This window comes from Heliangelus exortis, chromosome 3, assembly GCF_036169615.1.
Source record: "Heliangelus exortis chromosome 3, bHelExo1.hap1, whole genome shotgun sequence".
NCBI classification, from domain to species: domain Eukaryota; kingdom Metazoa; phylum Chordata; class Aves; order Apodiformes; family Trochilidae; genus Heliangelus; species Heliangelus exortis.
This window is the reverse complement of record NC_092424.1, coordinates 83,926,276-83,946,986: the sequence shown is the minus strand read 5'-3', so window position 1 is coordinate 83,946,986 and position 20,711 is coordinate 83,926,276. Positions and strand designations below refer to the sequence as shown.

Here is a 20,711-nt window from a genome sequence, read left to right as displayed (position 1 = left end):
TCCTGCAGTCATACATTCATATTCTTAAGACTATCAAGCTTTTTCCCCCATTATTCTTCTGTTTTTTTCTTCATGTATTTTTATCTGAGTTATTTTCCCACTTTGCCTTCCTCAATTGTACATGAAAGATTTTTATTCAGAGCATTCAGATCCCTAGGAGTTCATGCATTTGCTTTTTGCCTGGGTGAAAAAGAATTTCAACTATCTCTTACTACTATCTTAAAGAAAGGTTTACCATTAAATGTGCTAGTTCCAGTGAAGTTTTATCTAGCAGAGCACAATATGATTACTTCCTTGTAACATCTCTGTGAGAAAGAGGATATTAGCTGAATAGTTCTTCACTTCTCTGGGGAACTGTTCAAAATTTCAGACTGCTACCCACATTTATTTGGACATATAGACATTGTTGTCTATAATTATTATGGGAAAACAGATACTTCAGTGATCTGCAAGTCATCCAATTGTTGAGCTTTGGATTTCTTCAGAGCTAAGAGTGGTTGTATGCCAGCAGTATCCACCTGCCTAGCTTCTAACAACTGTGAGAATATTAACCAGGTTTTTTCTGTAAATCTTTTTTACAAAGAAACTGAATATAGAAAATGTATTCTGCAGCCCAGAAATCGATAACTTTCTTTTGTGTCAGGAGGGTTTCTTTCAAATTATTCCTTGTTTTTGTGTTGTTGTTGTTTTTTTTTTTTTTTTTTTTTTTTAATTGTATTATTCTTTGTGTAAAATCTTCTCCAAATTAACTGATTGCCATATGGTTATGAATCAGTGTAATATAAAACACTTCAAATTCTAAATATACATTTCAAGAGTACTGATAAATTACCAAGGATCTCAACTTAGTCACTTTTATCTAGATCCAACAAAAACTTGGGGTTTGATTCCTTTTGAGCTGCAGTGTCCAACCAGCATTCAGATGTAGAAATCAAAACTCACAATATGGGTACTGATGTACCTCATCCAATGCCTGCAAAGATATATTCCAATGTTCTCTGAGACAGTTCTGTGTAAAAATTTCACAACTGAAGACAGTGCTGAGTCATAGTTAAAAATCATTATTGTTTGGATCATTCTAATATTAGGTCAAATAAGGTATTACCTATCTTTCTACCATCCATGTAGAACCAGAATAATCACTGTGTTATTTCTGTCTATACTCAGAAGAGGTGGTCTGTGTTGTCCTATCTCATCCAGAACAAATTTATTCTGTCAAGTAACAGGAAATCATATCAATTCAAGAGTTGTATTAAGAAATACTAATAATTTTGCTCCCATAATTGTTTAGCCTTTAAATTTTCTATATATACAAAGATAATTGGCAAAATAAAATATGCCAAAAATTCACTTGCATGCAGGATTTATGTTAATGATGTTGGAACATCATGTCATAGCTAGCATGAAAATTTATTCTAGTATTTATATACATAAAGTACATCTACAAGCCACACTGATTTAACACCTTTGAAGACATACATATAATTTTGTAAGTCCTTGTGTAGTTAACTCGCTTATTAAACTGCTGTTCTGTTTATGGAATAATACAGCACATTCTTTAGCAATATGTGGTCATGTATAAAAGGCCCTATCACACAGGCACAGGAGGAGATAGAGTAAGGTTGCTATGGGAACCTTAGTTCTAAATGGTCTGGCTTTTGTTGGCTTAAAATCTCAAACATTGTGTTGCATTAATTATGTTTTTGTTGAGGTTGCTTGCACTGAGTATAAAATTTGTTGGATTGCTGTTTCGGTCCTACATGTATGTATGCAACATTTTAAAAAACAAAAGGACATATTAGCTAATACAAGAAGAATGTATTTTATTAAGAAATTTAATTATGGCACTGAAGAAAATATACTCAAGATATAGGGACAAGATTTTATTTTTATTCATCTTGCTAAATTTCAGCTGTCACTATTCTCTGTTATTGTATATGGATCATGGATCCTAACAAACTAATACAGCAGAAACAGTAATGCTAGGGAGTCACAACAAAAGGAAGGAATCAGGTGGCAATTGTGGTAGAAAATGGTTTGAGAAATCTCCATTTGAAGCAAGGGATTTTGGTACTGAGAGAGTAAGTGGAAAGAAGCTGAAAATAGAAACCGAATGAAAGGCAAGAGCCAGAGAAAAAGATTTCAGGGAAGGCTGAGGGAATGGAAGAACAGTGTTACAGGAGCCACAGGGAGAAGTGAGACAGAAATGGATAAAGAGTCCCTGAAAACAAGGTTGAGTCTGTCTGGGGAGGAGGAGAAGATAGTAGCTGATGGTAGACACCACAACATAGTAACATAGCTTAATATAGATGGCACCTGTGTTGTTCTATAGCCTTTTCAAATCTGCTGTATAACAGCAATAAACTTTCATGCAATAAGAAAGGAAACATGCTACAGTACTGAAATTCTTCCCAATATATTTAAAGTGTTGTTTGATTGTTTTCCTCTTGGAAAACTACAGGTGAGTAAGATTTAAATTTCCTTTATTTAAATCATATTATCTATTCTCAAGAAGATGATATTTATTTTGGTGAATTTTCCATTGAATTATTGCAATCATTATTCATCCTTATGGGTGGTACAGAGTCTGGTATTTATATGATGTAAACTGATATGCCTTGTTCCAACATTTCAATGCTGAAAAAAAATACATACAGCTTCTATATTACAAGGCAGCAAACAGGGCAGACATTAATAATAGGTCAGCTCCACTTCAAATGTCCTCATATGGCAACTGTAATTTAAACATCCTGCTAAAATTTCACGTTTACTTAGCAACCATAAATCTGCAAAGTACATAAATCTTCAAACTGTCAGAAAACTAGTATTTTTAATATATTTATTTTTATTAAAAATAAAGAAAACTGTGCTTGTAATCCAGGTACCTTTTATAGGAATTTATAGAATCTGATATATTAAACTAAGCAAATTTAACCACAAGTTACAAGGGTTCCTACAAAAAAAAAAAAAAAAAGAAAGGAAGTTAATATCTTCATAATATCATTGCTCTGGTTCTGGTTCGATGTAACTTATAATTTTGGATCTGTGAGGAGAAGCTCTAACCAGGACGGGTCAGGTGCAAGGATAAAGTTTTATTTAATAACTAACATAAGCAAAGTGATATAACCCTGTGAAGATATAGCAAGTAAGTTGTAAGGTAAAAGAGAGAGAGGAGAGAAAACAATGAGAGAAAACGAGTGAGAGAGTAAGAGAGAGAGAGAGAAAAAGAGAAAGAGAGAGAGAGAGAGAGAGAGAGATCACCACTCACAGTCCAGCAACATCTGGTGATCTTTCTTCCTCAGAATGACAATTTGGTTCCAGACGGGGCAAAGGTCTGGTGCAGAATGGTGGATCTGTGGTAGGGGACAATGAATGAACACTTTTCTGAGCACTAAATAGTCTGAGTAATATGTTTACATCTGTTCACAATATCCTTACAAAATGCTATGGACCTCATGCACCCAGGAAAGACAAATAACTAACAAAGCAAATCTCAAGAATTTTTAGCAAAGTGAAACACCAAAACCAATCTAATCTACTCCAGTAAAAATCTGTAGGCTAGTCACATAACAGTTATACTAACGGTGGTTGACATCTTGGCTTTTCTCAAAACCAACAGTGATACTAGTGAGATTTTTATGTGACATAAATGTATTATTATGGGGGCTCTAATGATTTCTGACAGTACTCAGAGTACTCAGCGGCTCTTCCCTGTCCCCATTAATTCCTAGCTTCTTGGCCTACTTTTAACAGCTACATGTGACTACTTGAAGAAGAACATGACCTGATGGTACCCATTAGGAATAATGCACCAATGACATCCTGCTAACCCTAAGGATTATTTATGCCTGGAATGGATCAAAGGCAGTTGCATAATCACTGACAGTGTCATTTATCAAAGAGCATAAGGACTTGCAGAATCCATAAAGTTAAAACTAATGCTTGCTGTTGGCCACTTTATAAGCTGGGACAGCTTGTTAACAAATACTGCAGAACTCACAAATCACTAGGAGTAAGAACATCCTCTCCCACTGAGATGTCCTGATAACTGGAAGCACACAAGACAAGACTCATTTCCTTAACCTCCCATCTTAAGACTCTTATTGCTTACACCAAAGTTCTCTACAGATGCCATCAGGGCCAGGGCTCTACTCCATGAATATTTCTTGCCTTTTCCTCCATAGGGATTATGCAGGGGCTAATTTAGTTATCCATACAGTTCTGGAGAAAATTTCATCTTGCCTTGACCCTTTCAAATGCACATTCCACCATCTGACAATTACTATACATAGAAGAATTTCACGTGGCTCCGTGCTATAATTACAACATTAAAGAATGTAAGTGACATCTTCAAAAACATCAGTGGACATCCACATCCTTCTAACAGAGGAAGTAATGTTTGATAATGGCATTCCTCATCTTCTGGAAAATAAGAAAAACTGAGAAGACTAAAGAATTTTGGACTTCTACACAGAAATGAAGGTCTTCTTACACATCTCTGGCACCTGTATTCCAGTCACCTGAAAATCACTGGAAAGCTCTGATGACACAGTAGAGTCTTGTCAATCTTCATTGGAATAGCTGGCATGTACGACCAATAGGGAGAGAATGCAGGTGACACTGGCTCTAGTAAGACATTAACCTCTCTCCTGTATGACTTCTTAAAGCTAAACCACAAAATAGGCTGAAAAAATGCACTCTTGGTGTTTCACTGACAGAAGTTTCTGAGAGGCACTTGATTCTACACAGGTTTATCTTAACTAGAATTCTATTATTCTCACTGCCAGACCACCAGTATTGCAAACATCAAACCAGTGGTTAGGTTTGGGACAGGAGTAGAGTTCAAAGTGCATAAATTAAAAGAAATTAAAAGAAATTATCTAAAATTAGCAAGGTGATATACAATGAAGACAAATAGAAAATCATATACTTCAGGAGAAAATCAAATGAAGTAATAAAAAATGAGATATTGCTGGCTAGGGAACAACAGTACAGAAAAGGACCTGGGATTTATATTGGATTACAAACTGAACACGATGTAACCATGATATTGTTGAAAAATATTTTAGGATATATTAAAGGGAATTGCAGTATGTCAAAAGCAGAAGACAAGTCATTCCACTTTACTCAGCTTTGGAGAGACCTACATTAGTACTGCACCCTATTTTGAATGCCCCACTTTAAAATACAGACAGGTTAAAGAGATTTCAGAGATATTAAAATAACGAAGACTGAAGGAACTGTCGCAGATAAAAGACAAAGAAACACAACAGAAATCTCCCAGTACAGAAAAGGTACTCAAAAGAGCACAGTGAACTATAATTGAGGGAGAAGAAACTTATTTGTAGAGAAGATTATTTAGGTTAATATGGTAAAAAACCACCATCTTTCTAATTCACTGTCTGTGAAGACTGATCAGTCTTAAACTGAGATTTTTAAGGGCAGATACAAGTGACATTTGAAGTCTTTACAATTTAACACTATACAGAAGGACAATTGAAATTATTTCTTTACATCCTTCCAATCCTGTATTGTGTGGATTGTATTCTTTCCAGTCCAGTTATTCCTACATATGCTGTTACTGGTTCCGTATCATATATGAGATTGAGAACACTACTGCACTTAACCACTAAAGTACACAGAGAAAAGCATACTCATCAGCACAGTCCAGATCTCTAATATCCTTTGGACAGTAAGAAAGAGGCTTCAGAAGTTCTTATCATAAGGGGAATTTGTAAGAAACAAACCCAGTGACTTAGCCAGCAGCATTAGCAAGTAGCAGTAAATCATGCATACTGACTGTAAGTTAGTGATTTTTTGCCTCTGCTGTCATTATTATGATACAACCCCTGGTACACAAACCTGATGTTTTTCTTTGCTTTATTATGTATTTTTCCTTGTATGTGTATGGGTTAAAATTTGCCATTTTATGTGCCTGTGCCCTTTGTGTATTGTATTTTATAAACACGATTTGGATACACACAGAAGTATCCTACATAAAACACATAATAACTTTTGCTAAAAGATTGTCTTAATTGTTCTGAAACCAAAGGATTCTCAAAACTTTAGACAAATAGGCATCTAATGAAACAGAAGGGCAAAGGTGATTCTTCTCTAAGAAATGTGACCCTGCTGAAATAATTTAATTTAGAGATTTTCTATTTATTATATTCATTTTTTTTAAATAGGCATCTCTAATAACATGAAGATCTTAGGCTATTTTTATTAACAAATACCTCTAAAGATTTCAGTTACAAAAGTTTCCTCTTCTGAAGAGTGTGAGACCATTGTAATGACAGACCATCTCAAAGTGCTGTTAGCTGGCAATTAAGAAAGCATATTCCTTTCCACGAGTGATTTCTGTATAACTTAATACTAAAAAAGTTCAGTATCTATTAAATGTGTTTAAAAATATTTTAGAAGTTGACTTAGGCATATTTCCCATTGATTTGAAAAGCAAGAGATTAGAGAGAGGGTCTCACCCTGTGCATACATTCATAGTATGTTTTGTATGCTGGATGCTTTTGGATGCCTGGCATGCCTTAAATAACAGTCTGAGTCTTGCTGTGCTTTTCATTTATTTTTATTGCAGTTAAAATTTCTATTATTTTATTTTCCTGACTAAACAGTTTTTTATTTTAATATTTTGGGTTGTTGAGGCATTGGTTATATTTTTTTTGTTAGAAGATAAAGACTATTGTGATTATGCTACACTGATTACATTGGCAAATGCAGCATTTTATATTTATCTTTGTTTAAATCAGTTAGAACTTCTGCTCTTGTGAGTAAAATTATGAAGCTATGTTAGCTACACTGAAAGACAAACAACAAATTTACACTGTTGCCTAATCATAAAGCTTGGGTTGCAATCAGTGAATGTATTTCATCAGCCTGGAGGCGAAACCAGATTTCCATTAGATTATCACCAGAAAAGGAGTCCCCTTCTCTGGAGATATTCAAAACCCACCTAGATGCAGTCCTGGATAATGTGCTATAGGTGATCTTGCTTTAGTGGGGAGTTGCAACTAGATGATCTTTAAAGGTCCCTTCCAACTCTGATAATTCTGTGATCCTGTGAAAAATAATAGATAAAAGAAAAAGCTTATTTGAGATTAACAACAGGGTTACTTCAGAACACTTACTTCAGCAAATATGATAAAGTGCATCCAAAAGTGATGGAATAGCTTTTATACAGACATTTTGCTATCTACTGGGAGCTATATTCTAAGTATCTCAGATCTGATGTATTCTCTTGAGCCTTTTATGTGCTCCTCTTTTAACACTTACAAAACTGTAAATTGTTTTTCTTTGCTTTAGTTATGGACCAATCTTTGCCTCAAAATCTGTCACATAATAATCACTCAATGTACATTCTTAAGGAATAGATTATTCCACATTTTTCAGATTTTATATTTGATTTATAATCACTCATTTCTTCTCAGTTTATAACCCTTTCCAGGGATGGAGGTGAGGCTGACTGGTCTGTAGTTACCCAGATCCTCTTTCTTGCCTTTCTGGAAGGGTGGAGTGACGTTTGCTTTCTTCCAGTCCTCAGGCACCTCTCCTGTTTCTAATGACTTACCAAGATGGAGATGCAGCTTAACAATGACATCCACCAGTTCCCTCAGCACCCGTGGGTGCATCCCATCAGGTCCCATGGGTCTATGGATGTCCAGACTCATTAACTGATCCTTAACCCAGTCCTCATCAGCCGAGGCAAACTCATCCTTTACTCTGACTTTCTCAGCAGCTTTAGGGGCCTGAGGCTCCTGAGGATCCTCCAGCTGCATATACATAAAGGCAAAGAAGGCATTCAGCAATTCCACCTTCTTTGTATCCTCTGTCACCAGGGCACTCACCTCATCCAACAGTGGGTCTACATTGCCTCTAGTGTTAATTTTATCTGCTATGTATTTGAAGAAACCCTCCCTGTTGTCCTTGACCTCTCTTGCAACGTTTAATTCCTAGGAGGCTCTCTGCATTCTTGGACAACAGTCTCACATAATGCATGTAAATAATAACAATAGCAACAACAACAATAATAATAATGATAACACTAGATTTAACAGCAAGAACAAGAAATAAGTTTGATTTTGCTTTTAAAATTCACTGTGAAAAAACAGGCATCAGGTCATGAGGACAGCAACAAAACTTTATTTTTTAACAAAGGACACAGATTGTGCACCATTAATACATTCAAGGAACAGTTCTAGAAACAACTGTGGAAAACAGTGAAAAATAATTCACCCCATAACCATTATATTCTGAAAGGTCAGACTGTTAAAAAAAATTGACTTATAATCTGTAGAATGTGTTCACGGGCTGTATATAATGAAAAATTATTCAAGGTGCCTATAAATTTCCTTAAACATCTATATGCAATTTATGTAGCAATAAAAAAAATTAAATTATGTACACTACCACAACTACAGAACCTGCAGAACTGCAGTCCCAATTCCATTTTATTCCTTAATTAAAGAAATAGTGTTTCAATGGAGTAGCCACTCCCATTTTGTTGGCTAACCTTAAAAATACAGAAGGAAACAAGAAGTAATTGGAAAGAATAAAAAATTTAAAAAAATTTTTTTTTTCCGTAATTTCAGTACTGAATTATCAAACCACATTCATTAATAATATACTCATTGTGAAAAGAGAAGGAAAATTAGCTTAGTAACATAAAATATCTTCATCATTGCCTAATAAAGTAATCAGCTTTTCACTCTGTGCAGTGATGCCAACAGAGCTGCACACATGCAAATGTCTGTAAATTCAGGATCTTAGATTGTGATCTATGTTTGTCAACTACTCATAGTTGGACTGGTTGACTTCTAATGGTTGGTAAGGGCAGGATCTGATGCATTTCATCCTTCAGCTCTCACTCCTGTGAACACAACTGACACTTCGGTTTAAAAGAGAAATTTTTTTCAGCATCCTCTTAACTTTTCTTTCTAAGACTTGAGTGCCATCAGTATTGCATTCTCTCATAAATATGTGTCAAATGAAAAACAACACTAAAGCTGGGAATGACCTATTAATAAAAAAACAAAAGAACAAGAAATCTGACTACATACTCTAGCATCCTTTTACAGCTCTAAAATAAAAAACAACACTGCAGTGAATGTAGTTTTGGGCAGCTTTTCTCTGTAAAAGGTAGGTGGTAAATTATCTATCAAAAAGTCAAAAATCAAGCATGCATCAGATGAATATTGATAACTTCTTCCCTTGTTATTTCTAAAATATTTTAATCTCCTGTGCCTCAGTTCACTAAGATTATGAAGCTGTATTTGATGCCTTGACTTGATCAACAAAAGCACCCTGCTATCAAATATTTCTATGAATAACTCACAATCATAACTCACAACCCGTATTTTTTTAAAAATTGTGAAAAATTAGGTAGACCTAAACTAGTTTCGTTTCAACTGTTGACAGGAACTTGGTTTTTGTAGACTAATGCTGTAGCCTCCACAGTAAACTCTGTCTAGACAATGTCCTTTTGAGATACAATGGGATATTTTTTGAAAATTAGATTCTAAATTTCATTTTTTATCTTGTTTGGTTTGTAATACTAGGTTTCTACTAAACATGTGGTCTGGCTTTCGTAGAATTATCTTGTACCGATTTTTCATAGTTGTTTCCTGTTAATTTTACTACTAATGAAATGAGAATATTTTCTGATTCCTCTTTCAGGAAGTTGTTTTTTTTTTCTAAGGAGATTTTGAAGATGGAGATATATAGGTTTACCAGCATTGTTCCAGCTTCTGGAATTCTGACTGCTTGTTAGCTCTGGTGGTGTGATGTAGCATTCAGGGAGCCTCTTCTGTTTTATTCCAGTCCAGTCCTGCACTCTGTTTATTTTTACCTGTTGCTTGTGTAAAGACAGATCTCTCACTGAAATTATTTTTAAACATATTTGCTTAAAGATATTGTTGGTGTCAATACAGAAAATTTTGGTATGAAAATAAATGTAGAAGACTAAAAGGAAAAAAAAAAATTTCCTCCCCCTAATTTTTAATTTTCATACGCACCCAGGTACTTGAACCTACCTGATTTAGGACCTTAGTCTACAAACTCTTAAGATCAAGAAGCTCACTGTTCAGTTATTTTAACAACTAGGTGATTTAAATTAGAGATAAAAATTCCCTGATTCTGGAGTAAAAGTGGAACCGGTATAGGTCCAGATGAGGTTACCTGTCTTAAGAACTGAATACCCAGTTTTCTCCAGTTCTAGATTAATTTACCCTCCAGTTTTTTAAAGGATGTATGGTTTTGGCACTTAGGTATTTGGGCTTCACAGGAGGGTTTTTTTAAAATGTAAAACCTTATATGTTAAAAAAGGTTTTTTTAAAATGTTTTATTTTAAAAGCCAAATACATGAGGCAATGACTTGCAATTTCTCTATACCTGATTTGACAACGCTGTATGTTTTGCAGAGTCCAAGTTTTAAATTTAATATGCGTTTATTAGGCCACAGAGGATTTCATGAGTGAATTCGCAAGACCTGTGTGGCCTTTTGCCCGAGTGTGAGCAAGGTGAGAGGCCTTCGGGCCCTAGTCCTGTGCAATGGACTCCAGTTCTCTTGAAAGTTCATTCATTTTACGCAGCTAAATCCTCCTCCTCACCTCCCAAAGGCTGCTGCCTCCGAGCTTATCAAGGGAGGAGCGGCAGAGCCCGAGACATTACCGGGCGCAGCCCTACTGCGGCCATTTTATCGTCTAGGGGCCGAGGAAGCCGGAGGCTCCCGCTGCGGGTAGCCGAGCCGGGGGTCTCGGCTGGGGAGCTCTGGTGAGGCCCAGCCGCGCCGTTCATGGAGGAGAGGGACGGCACCACGGCGCGCACCGTTTCCTCGTTTTCCCCGTGTGCTCGCAGACGCCTCCGGCAGAGTCCCGGCCAGGCCCGCCCGCCCCTCCGAGCGCCATCAGCGGCGGCTGGGCCAGGCCCAGCAGGAAACCGCTTGGGGGGCGGCTGGTGGCGGACGCGGTGAGGGAGGAGCGGGCGCGCTGCCGCCGCTTCCTCCTGCACGGGGGCCGGAAGGCAGCGCGGCCCGGGACGCCGTGCGCGCGGACTGGGAGCGGGAGAGGGCCGGGTCTCGGCGGCGCCGCCGCCGCTGCGGGTCACCCAGCCTTCCGCAGTGGGGGTGGGCGGCGGAGCGCGCAGGCCGGGGGAAGGGCCAGGCCCCGCCGCCTCTCTGGGCGATGGAGTGAGAGAGCGAGGCTCGGCAGCAGGAAGATGGCCGGTGGCGGCGGCGGTGGCGGTTGCAGAGACAGCTTGTTTCTGGAAGGTGCGTGCATGGCTGAGAGGGGGGGAACGTGGCCCATGGGTTGCGTTTCCTTTCTTGCAACCAGTAAGGGGCACGGTATAGACTGGGGAATGGGGGAGGCGGGCGTGTGTGTGCATCTTGGGGGAGGGGGGGGAATGGTCCCCTTTGGGGGACGACGACAATGAGAGGTGGCTTGGTGGTGGGGGAAGGGTGGGTGCCATAAGGGGTGGTTGCTTTGGTGAAAAGAGATCTGCTTTTGAGGGAGGGGTTAGCGAGGCCGATTTGATTTCTTTTTCTTTCTTTCTTTTAATGTTCTGAGGCTTTGGAAGTGCAGTGTTTTCTTTGTAGGGGCAGAGCGCTGAGAGCAGCCAGGGCTTGGTGCAGCAGGGCCGGTATTGCAGCGGGAGGAATCTTTCGGAGGGGCGGTGGGGCTGGTGGGCGGCCGGGCAAGGTTAGCGTTAGGTAAGGAGGGGAAGTGAGGGTTGCTGTGCCTCCTCCCTGCTGCATTTTCTTGCCTTTAGACTGCTCCCAGGCCCTGGCCTAGCTCGTAGCCTTTCCCCCCACCATAAAATGAGTCTCGTCTGCTTCTAAAATGCTACTTTAAAGGTTTGGGACTGAGGTTAATTGTGGGAGGGGGATCGTTCTTACAGTTGTGATACGAAGATGATGATGAATCTGTCATCTGGAACAGAAAAAACCTTTAGCACAAAAAGCCTTGAGTAATTTTTTTGATATACAGGTTTGGTGGTTTTTGGTGTTTGGTTTTTTTTTTGGTTTTTTTTTTTTTTTGCCACTGTTATGCTTTTAATTTTAATGCAATAAGTCTCATTAAATTTGAATATCTTTAACAGTTGATCTTCTAGAGTTTAAAAAAAAATAATTGTAGCCTTGCAAAATTGCTAGAAGTGATAACGTTGGTTACATAGGCCAACATTCCTCTAAATTACTGTAGAAATAATGAAGAAATATATATATATTAATGACATAAGATGCATCTCTGAGTTTTTCAAGAGAGGTATAAGTTTAGTATTGGAAATGTTGTATTACATATTATACAGGGCATACCTCTTGCAGATTTTGTCTTGCTTTAGGATGTTGGGTTTTGTTTTTTATTACTAGGTGTTCTGGATTAGAAATACTGTGTCAATTAAAATACTACTTGTTTTGAGTAATTAGTATGAAATTCTGATGTTCAGAAACTCTTTCTGGTTAATAACGTCTTTCATGTTACCTTCCTTCTGCCTTTAAAGTGTTTGGTGGTGAAATGCAGATGCTCCATTTTTTCCTTTTAACTCTCTCCACAGAAAATAGTGAGGTTTCCTCAGACAGCTGAAAGTGTGAGGATGATGAATAGTCAGTGTCATCTATGTGCACCTTGGCTACTTACGGGCTGGACAGGTCGAAGGAAAGACAGATTTTATATATATATATATTTTATATATATCTGCACCATCTACATGTTTTTAACATGTGAGACCTCTTTCCAACAGGAGGACCAACACGACACTTGATAGCTCGAAGCTTTGATATTCCATGGTTGGTGAACTAAGTTATCAGCTGGTTTTGTGTTTCCTCATTATATGGGGACACATTAATTTAAGGACTGATGATGTGATAGAAGCCCTAAGAGTGTGCAAATTTGCACGCACATATAAAGAAAACCTAGCAGTGACAAAAAATTTCTGAGGGTTGCCTAAGTCCAAATGGGACAATAGCACTATAGCACATCCAGTAGGAACTTTTGTTCCAGTTGTGCTTTTTCAAAGCAAAGGAAAAAGAAGGCTTTCAGGCATTGACTTTAAATATTCATAAACATAAATATTTTAACTTAGGGAATGTTGACTTTATAGGGAGAAGTAAAGGCACAGAATATATGTATATATATGTGGGCTTTTGGCAGTCTGCAATCTGGAAATGTACAGCAGTACATTAGATCAACCTAATGATGTAAGAACCACCAGTAACCAAGGGCTAGGCAAGAATGAGAGTGTCAGACTTGAGAAACAAAAGGTAATGTTGAAAAAAATGGGGATAGAAGTGTATAGAGCAGGAAACCTGGCAACTTGTATTGCAAGATTATCATTAATATATAGGCCTAGAGTTATATCTGTAACTAGTCTGAGTGTATATTTCATGGATTGTGATGAAGTCTGTGTAAGCAACAAACAAAAATTGTTTACTTGGGTTTTGGAAGTGTTCTATTAAAGCCTGGTAGAGAGGAGGGGGAGGTAGAAAGGACAGAAGAATGGACTCTGTCCATTCTTGCCATAAATCTGCAAAACAAATTAATTATATGCCAAATGGATGTTAAATCTATAACCAGTTGAATGCAGTCTAATGGAAACTATGCTGTTAAAATTAATTGCTTTTAAATATGGTAGTTGTTCAGAAATTTGGTTTTGATTCCACGTGTCCAGTAAGATACTGCTTTCCTCTCAGTGTTACAGATGTTACTATGAAGAAATATGGCTATCATTCTGCTGTTAAGGTGCTTCCTTTAGTAATTTTTTTAATTATTCTCTAATAAAAATAAAATGGCTTTTCTGGAAGGGTGTTCCCTCTAGTGATGCAATTCTTGAGCATACTGATTCATACTAGCACATGGGTTTTGTACAGTTTTGTGTATCTAATGTGTCATCATTTTTATTCTGTGTAGAATATAGACTTTTATGGAAAATGTGAAAAAATGTCTCTAGAACTATAATGTGTGACTCTTTAAAGCTCATTTTATTATCATTCTGGAGCAGTGTTAATAGTTGGTATCCATCATATGCATTGATATACATAACCTGCGTTCCTATTTTTCTTGCATGGCCAGGACTATTAGAATTCATAAGTGTGGAAAATATCTTATTTTGCTTATATAATAAAATTTGCAAGTGAAATTAGTAAAACTTTCTCCTAGTTTTCTGAATTTACTTTCCTACAGCAAAGGTTTCAGTGTTATGGGAAGAATATGCAGAAAATCACAATAACTAAAGCAGCATAGGAATTCTTTCCTGATAGAGAGAACTAGAAATTTAGTAATTAGAGATCTCCATCTGCAGAAATTTGTTTTTTTCAGTTGGTAAGTCATACCTAAAATATAAAGCAGCAATAGGCATGTCTGTTTGGATTTAGAATAGGGGGATGTTCATCTTACGGGAATAGAGAGCACTGTTGATCATTGTTCTAGGGAAAAATGGTGGGAACTGTTATTATGTTCTGCCTCCATATATTCCTAATGCATGTATTTTCTAGAAGAAAGGAATATGTCTTACTCCTTGTTTTGATTTTCTGTCCCCTGGTGGTTACAGTAGTGATGCTGCTGATCAATATTGAAGTTTCTTTTTGAGGACCTCTTTTCTAAGGGATGATGCCAGTCATTACCTTCAGAATGCTGAGAGATTTGAATGCAGTCATTGACAGGAACATGCTCAATTTTCATTCCATTTTCTTGGCTACACATTTCCTAATAACAATAGAGAAAACTATGTGGACTACCCATTAGCAGCAGCAGAAGAAACTTTATAGTTATCAGCCAGAGGACTCTAGAAGAATACTTGTTTTTTCATTCAGCTTGCATGTGAAGAAATTTTCTTCATTAAAGCAGAGGTTGTAGACGTGTCTGTCTTAAAGGTATCTGAGATTCTGCAGTGGTATAGAAACACAGCATTTGTGTATTGATCTAGACCTAGAGTTGTGATTTGAAGTGGGAGCCTGTCTTTGTTTTTGTTTTTTTAATCATTTTGAGAAATCTTGACAGGAGTCATACACGTAAGTAGGGCAGAGTGGAGCCCATATCTCATAGAATGCTTGAAAATTTTTAACCTTCAGTGTGTTCTCTTTATTTTTCTCTTAACAGTGAAATTTAATTATTCATTGTTGTAATGGTCTCTGAAACAGTCTCTGATGCTTTGTTTATGACCTAGTGGAAATAAGTACTAACTTGAAAATGAAGGAAAGGGATGTTTTGGGTATCATTCATCATCTTCTGTGTGTTTACTGTAATTGAAACTCTTGCTTTATTCTTTTTGCATCAGTCCCATCAATGCCCCGATCTGTTCCTTTCTTCTGTTTTTCTTAAGAGTAGTTTTCTATCTAAAAGTGGGAAATTCATGACTCTTCTATGGCTTGATTATGTCTCCCAGTACTTCGACACATTCAGAATTTGTTTCCAGCACTGCATAAATGTCTTCTCAGACCTTTGTTCATCTGGCCTTTCCAGTGGTTTCAGGAATAAAAAACCTCACTGGCTTCAATGTCAGATTATTTTCTAGACCTCAAACTCAGTTGCTGAGAACTATTTATCAGGAAAGTCAAATGGAAACTATTTTCTTACCATCTTATTTTTTCATGTGCCAATCTACCTTGGATGATAGATGGCATGAAATATTAAGAAAGACAGGCTGCTGCTTAAAGCACATAGATACTAAAATAAACTTTATTTTTCTAACAATGCTCTATAGCATGTTTTAATATGCTTAGTAGTATAGTTTAAAGTAATAGGTTGGGACCAGGTCTTCTTTCATATCATTTCCATCTTTTTAATTTTGGGACATAGGATTCTAGGAGGCCAAGCTTGTCCTCAACTTTTTGAATCAGAAAACATCTGTGTGCAATTTTCTGGGGTTGTTTTGTTACAAGAGCATTTGTTAGTTGGTAGTTTTTCCTAAGCAGCTGCTGCTATAATAATTTTGCACATAGTAAGGCATAGAAGCTTCAGGTATAGGAGTAATTATCCTGCTTGCGATGCCTCATCAGTTATTTTCTGGCACTTGGATTTGGTAGGAAAGCACTACTCTTTTCTCTGAAGAAGTAAAGAAATAATACAAATTTTTAGTTGCCAAAAGAAAAAAATTAATTGAGAATGTTCCTAAAAGAGATCCTTACCCTCCTCTTTATGTAAGTATAAATATATAAGTAATAGTAATAATGTCAATGTGTGGTTTGATAGCAGCCATAAACCAACATTTTGCAAAGGCCTTGCTTGGACAGATACTTTTATGGTGAGCCTATTTGGATATTTTAGTCTTTTGTTTCTTGTTTTATGGGCAAGGATAAAACATAATGAATTATTTATTGTAACGGTTTCAACAACTTTGACTTTTATTACTTGTTTCTGGAAGACTATGCATGGTTTTCAGTGCAGTATCGGACTTCACCTTTTCTACAGAGTTTTAGCTCTCTCTCAGTAGAGGTAACTGAGGATTGTCAAGGTGTTTGGTGTTGTAGCAGATCCTGTAACGTGAAACTCATGATAAAACTCGCCACTTTTAAATATTGCTTTATAAGAATATGAGGAGAGGTTGACTAATTTATTGTTTTGTCTCCTGTCTTCCCACTAGTAGTTACTAAACTTTTGTGTGCAGAGGAGTAGAGATCTTGCAGGTAAATAGCTAGAAATCTTGTGAAATTTTCCCACTTCCACAAATCAGAGAAGTCAAGATTTCTGTCCCTGAAGTTAAGGTTTTGTTGGCCTCAGCATGGTTCCCTTTGCTGCTAACTGGTCTTAGTACATAGTGTAGCTGAGCAGTCAGAGAACAGGGCAGCTGAAGGACTCAAGACACAGGCCAGTGTTTGATTCCATCTCTATCTGTGGCAGAAAGGTGTGGAAGGGTGTACATGATAGCTTAAGATACTGCAGGAGGCTGAGAAAAGAAGATAACTAAAACCTGAGCTGATACGGTGGGGGGAGGCTGTAGAGATACAGTTAACAAATTATTTTAGGGGAAAAGGGACAAATGTAGTTCTCTGTTTTTTCTAAAGGTGTTTCCATTGGGAATGGAACTGGAAACAGATTTGGCAAGTTCCTTTCGTTGGCCCATGTTCTGGCACCTATTTGGTTCCAATATTGAAGTTTCTTTGTAAAGTAGTGGTATTCTTTCATAGCTTGAAATCTCTCTGATATTCTGTGCTTGATTACTTTTTGCTTAAAATTAAGAAAATTACAGCACAAGTAAAAATTTGCTTATTCATTATATAGAATGTAACCTGGTTTTATCTTACACATTTAGCGTGTTCTTGAGCTTCTTACTAATTTCAACAGCCTCTAGCATGTGTATTATTTTCATGTGAAGCTGATCTTAAGCTGTGGTGAAGTCAAAGTTTTTCTGTTTTGCATTGGCTAAGTGGGTTGCTTATGAATGTTGTGTTCACAGGAGTAAATGGCACTTGGGTAGTGGGTGCTCAGCAGCCTGTGTTGATGAATATTACGACACAAAAGTAATTACCTGGCATCTTTATTTCCTGGATCCTTCACAAATAGAAGATAAAAAGTGGTCTTTGTCCTACTGTTTAGGACAGCAAGTTTATTTTACTTTAGGAAACACTGAAAAGATAACCGGTTCTTAAATAATGGGTTAAAATCACATGGCAGTATTTTAAATCATTAAATCACTGCCTAATTCAGTGGTGCATGTTTAGGTTGGAAGCTGATTTCGAGAACTACTCACATGTTGTAAGTAGAACTACTAGCTCATCGTTAGGTAAAGGCAATTGTGAGATGCCTTTTGAGTACTTTTAATAGAATGTTGTAAAAGTACTGAAAACATGTTTAATTTTCTTGTATGCTATAGTCTCCTTGCACAGAACTGGGGATTGTGCCAAGTGGAATTCAGTCTCTGAATTACATTCTAGTATAAATTAGAATACAGAATGGCTAATGGTTAGTTGGGTACTCTAGCTAACAGCAGCAATTAAGAGCAAATAACTTCTGAAAAGTTGTTTTGTTTTTATATATGGTGTAATGTCTGCTATGAATTAGCAATGCTGTTGTTTGAAGAACTTTCTTCTAAATAATCTGTGTAAGGAATTATGTCCCAATATACATGTCCTAATATACAAGGATAATTGAAAGGATGGTAATAAATGCATGAGTAGTGATGTCTTATCGGTAATGTACACTGGCAGTTTGTGACACGGATATAAAATTTGAAAATAACACTTTCAAAGTAAAGTGTCCAAAGCATAGTGAAATAACTAAGGTGCAATCCTATTCCCTTGTACAGGGTAACGGTAAATTGGATGTATGGATTCTTCAAAGCAGTGAACTGTGACATCGCTGCTTTTACATTCAAAATGGAGTCGCAGCATGATAAGATAATGTTGCATGCCAACTGCTATTGATTCTCTTTGATGGCTTAAAATTATTAACTGTCTTGGGCACAGAATCTAACATAACGTTATTAACTGATTAGGGGGAGTTGTGTGTTGCAGCTGCGCTGCTCTTAGGGCTCAGTGCTGCAGGTGGGGGAGAGAGTGGGGTCTCCTCCCCTAATTGCAGCCTCGTGGTGTGTCATACTGTCCACCACCTCTGAGACTTACTATTTTGTTGCCAGAGAGATTGAACTTGCTGTGTACTGTCTTGCCAGACTGGAACTTTGCCAAACCTCTGTTGAATTTGCTCACTGGAGGGTAAGAGGGAGTGGCGCGACAATGGCTTGGACTGGGGAGAGCAGACAGACTCTGCATGTGAGAGGAGGAGGAGTTCCTCCCTTTCATCTCTCTCTGGTGAGCTGTTGAGTCAGGTTAAGGTGTATTACATACCTTAAAGTTTAGGATAAATAGGGTTTTTTGTAACAGCAGCTTTAATTCTGCCCAGGGAAATTCAGTTATTTTAAATAAAAGGTTAACTTCTGGGCAGAAGAAGTTTACAGTGAAGGCTGGAAACTAGAGGGAAAAAAATAACAGGCTTTTCAGTGGTTATTCTTCCCAGGTTGGTCAGCAGGCCTTTAAAAAGTTTTTGTTAATGGGAAAGTGCTGTAAGTGCTGCATGAGGCAAAGAAACATTTCTGAATGCATGTCCCAGTAATTTCTATGAAAGAATAATGTGGAGTGAAAGACATTGAATGTGGGATAGCATTCTCTGTCTGAATCTTGAATGATTATGAATAAAGAGCAGTGGTGATTGGGAAACTGTGCAAAGCCTATGGATTCATGTTTGGTTTCAGACCAAATAAGATGTAGGTGGACCAAAGTCTCCCCTGGTCTTTTTGTGGGTTTTGTTTGTTTCGTTATTTTTTAACTTAAGTTTTGTTTGTTTCTTTGAGTTTTAATAATACTTGTCACAGCTTGTTTTAGGAATGATAAACACCAATAATATTTTGCTAGTGTGGTAAAACATAAGACTATATGACATGATTAATATTATGTAAACTTAGAAATTTATGTCTATAAGAAACAGCTGCAAAGACATTTGTTATTTTCATGAGAATGTTTTTATCCAGTGTCATTCAGTTGTTTTACTAAAATTCATTCTACTGAGGTATTTTTATTAATATTGGAGGATGTAATGTTGTATTTGTTATTAATGTTGTAGGGTATAATATTGTATTTGTGTGGCACGTCCAATTTTTATGGCTCATTTAGCAAAATATTAATATCTTGCTGATGACAAAATTTAATATGGTGGTATGACAGAGATTATTCAAGAGCCTATTAGCTGAGAATTTGAACTATACAGTAGATGTTAGTTTCATATTTGGAATTGCCTTTGCATTTTCTGAGGCTCTCTTCTTTTAGAAACATTTACTAGAGTCCACTGTAACTTTATTTCTACCAGGCTTACTGCTCAAGAGGCAATTTAAGGATTCTTTACAATTGGGAGTAAACATTCAAAAGTGAATTTACGAACTACTCAGGTCCAGATTGTGATTGTTTATACCTGGCACAGTGGGGCAGTAAACTTTAAACGAGATTACTAGTTCTGTCATAAGGCAAATATGCTGTGACTCAATCTTTACCTAATAAATGGCACAAAAATGTAGAAAATGTAGTAAAGAAGTTCTTTGTGATTGAGCAAAGACTTTGTTAGATGGAAAAGGCAGTATTCATTACTTGGAAGGAAAACTTGCCCTGTGCCCTTGAGTTTTTTGTTTGGATGAAGGTGGCTGAAACTCATCCCCAGTTGCAGGATGAGTCTCTCAAGAGGTTGGATGTTTTTCTGCAGTTGTTCTTTGAGTGATTTCTTGAAAAGCAGGTTCATAGCTGGATGCAGTTAGCAAGCTGGCAAGTGTTATTTTGTTATATTAAAAATTAGTTGTTCAGTAGCAGGTTCTCATCTTCACTGCCTTTGCAATTACTGAGGAAATGTTTGTTTTTCCAGGGATGCTAAAGTTACTAACTTTTTAAAAATAATGCCTGCCTAGTGAATTATAGCATGTTGTCGTTTAGTTAGTTGTCAGTGTTAAACTCCTTGTTAAGTTTGGTCCTTCAGTTAAAAGGTTTTCTGTTTTTAATGCATTAATGTAGTTGCTTTACATCATGCCCCACTGCACTGATGATCTCTAATTGCAAAGTGAGTTGAAGTACGTAGTGTATCTAGTGTAAGTAGGAGGCTATTGCCTGGATTTGTGTTGCATTTCTCACATTTTTTTTTTTTAAACCAGACATGGTTTACTTGATTTTTAACAGTATGTGCATTTGTAGGTGTTTTTTTTTTCTCTTAGCAGACCCCATGTGTGAAACCATACTG

The 20,711-nt window shown here is 37.1% G+C and overlaps 1 protein-coding gene and 1 long non-coding RNA gene across 8 annotated transcripts in view; one reads left to right on the top strand and one right to left on the bottom strand.

Moving 5' to 3' along the window:
* Positions 1-20,711, top strand: part of SENP6 (SUMO specific peptidase 6) — an 85,379-nt gene that overhangs the window by 861 nt on the left and 63,807 nt on the right. For 2 of the 7 annotated variants that reach the window (XM_071741528.1, XM_071741527.1), the window contains exon 1: positions 11,028-11,278. The exons of 1 other annotated variant lie outside the window; for it this stretch is intronic. In XM_071741528.1, coding sequence (XP_071597629.1) covers positions 11,227-11,278 — 52 coding nt within the window. In that variant the 5' untranslated portion in view covers positions 11,028-11,226. Of the gene's footprint in view, positions 1-11,021; positions 11,279-20,711 lie in introns of those variants that run through there. 4 more of the 7 variants (XM_071741523.1, XM_071741529.1, XM_071741531.1 and 1 more) reach the window with 4 other exon arrangements.
* LOC139795062 (uncharacterized) lies at positions 1,497-10,975 on the bottom strand. The gene is made up of 4 exons (XR_011725370.1): positions 10,837-10,975; positions 9,742-9,859; positions 6,968-7,072; positions 1,497-2,637 (listed from the first exon to the last, which is right to left on the bottom strand). It is a non-coding gene; the product is annotated as an uncharacterized lncRNA (long non-coding RNA).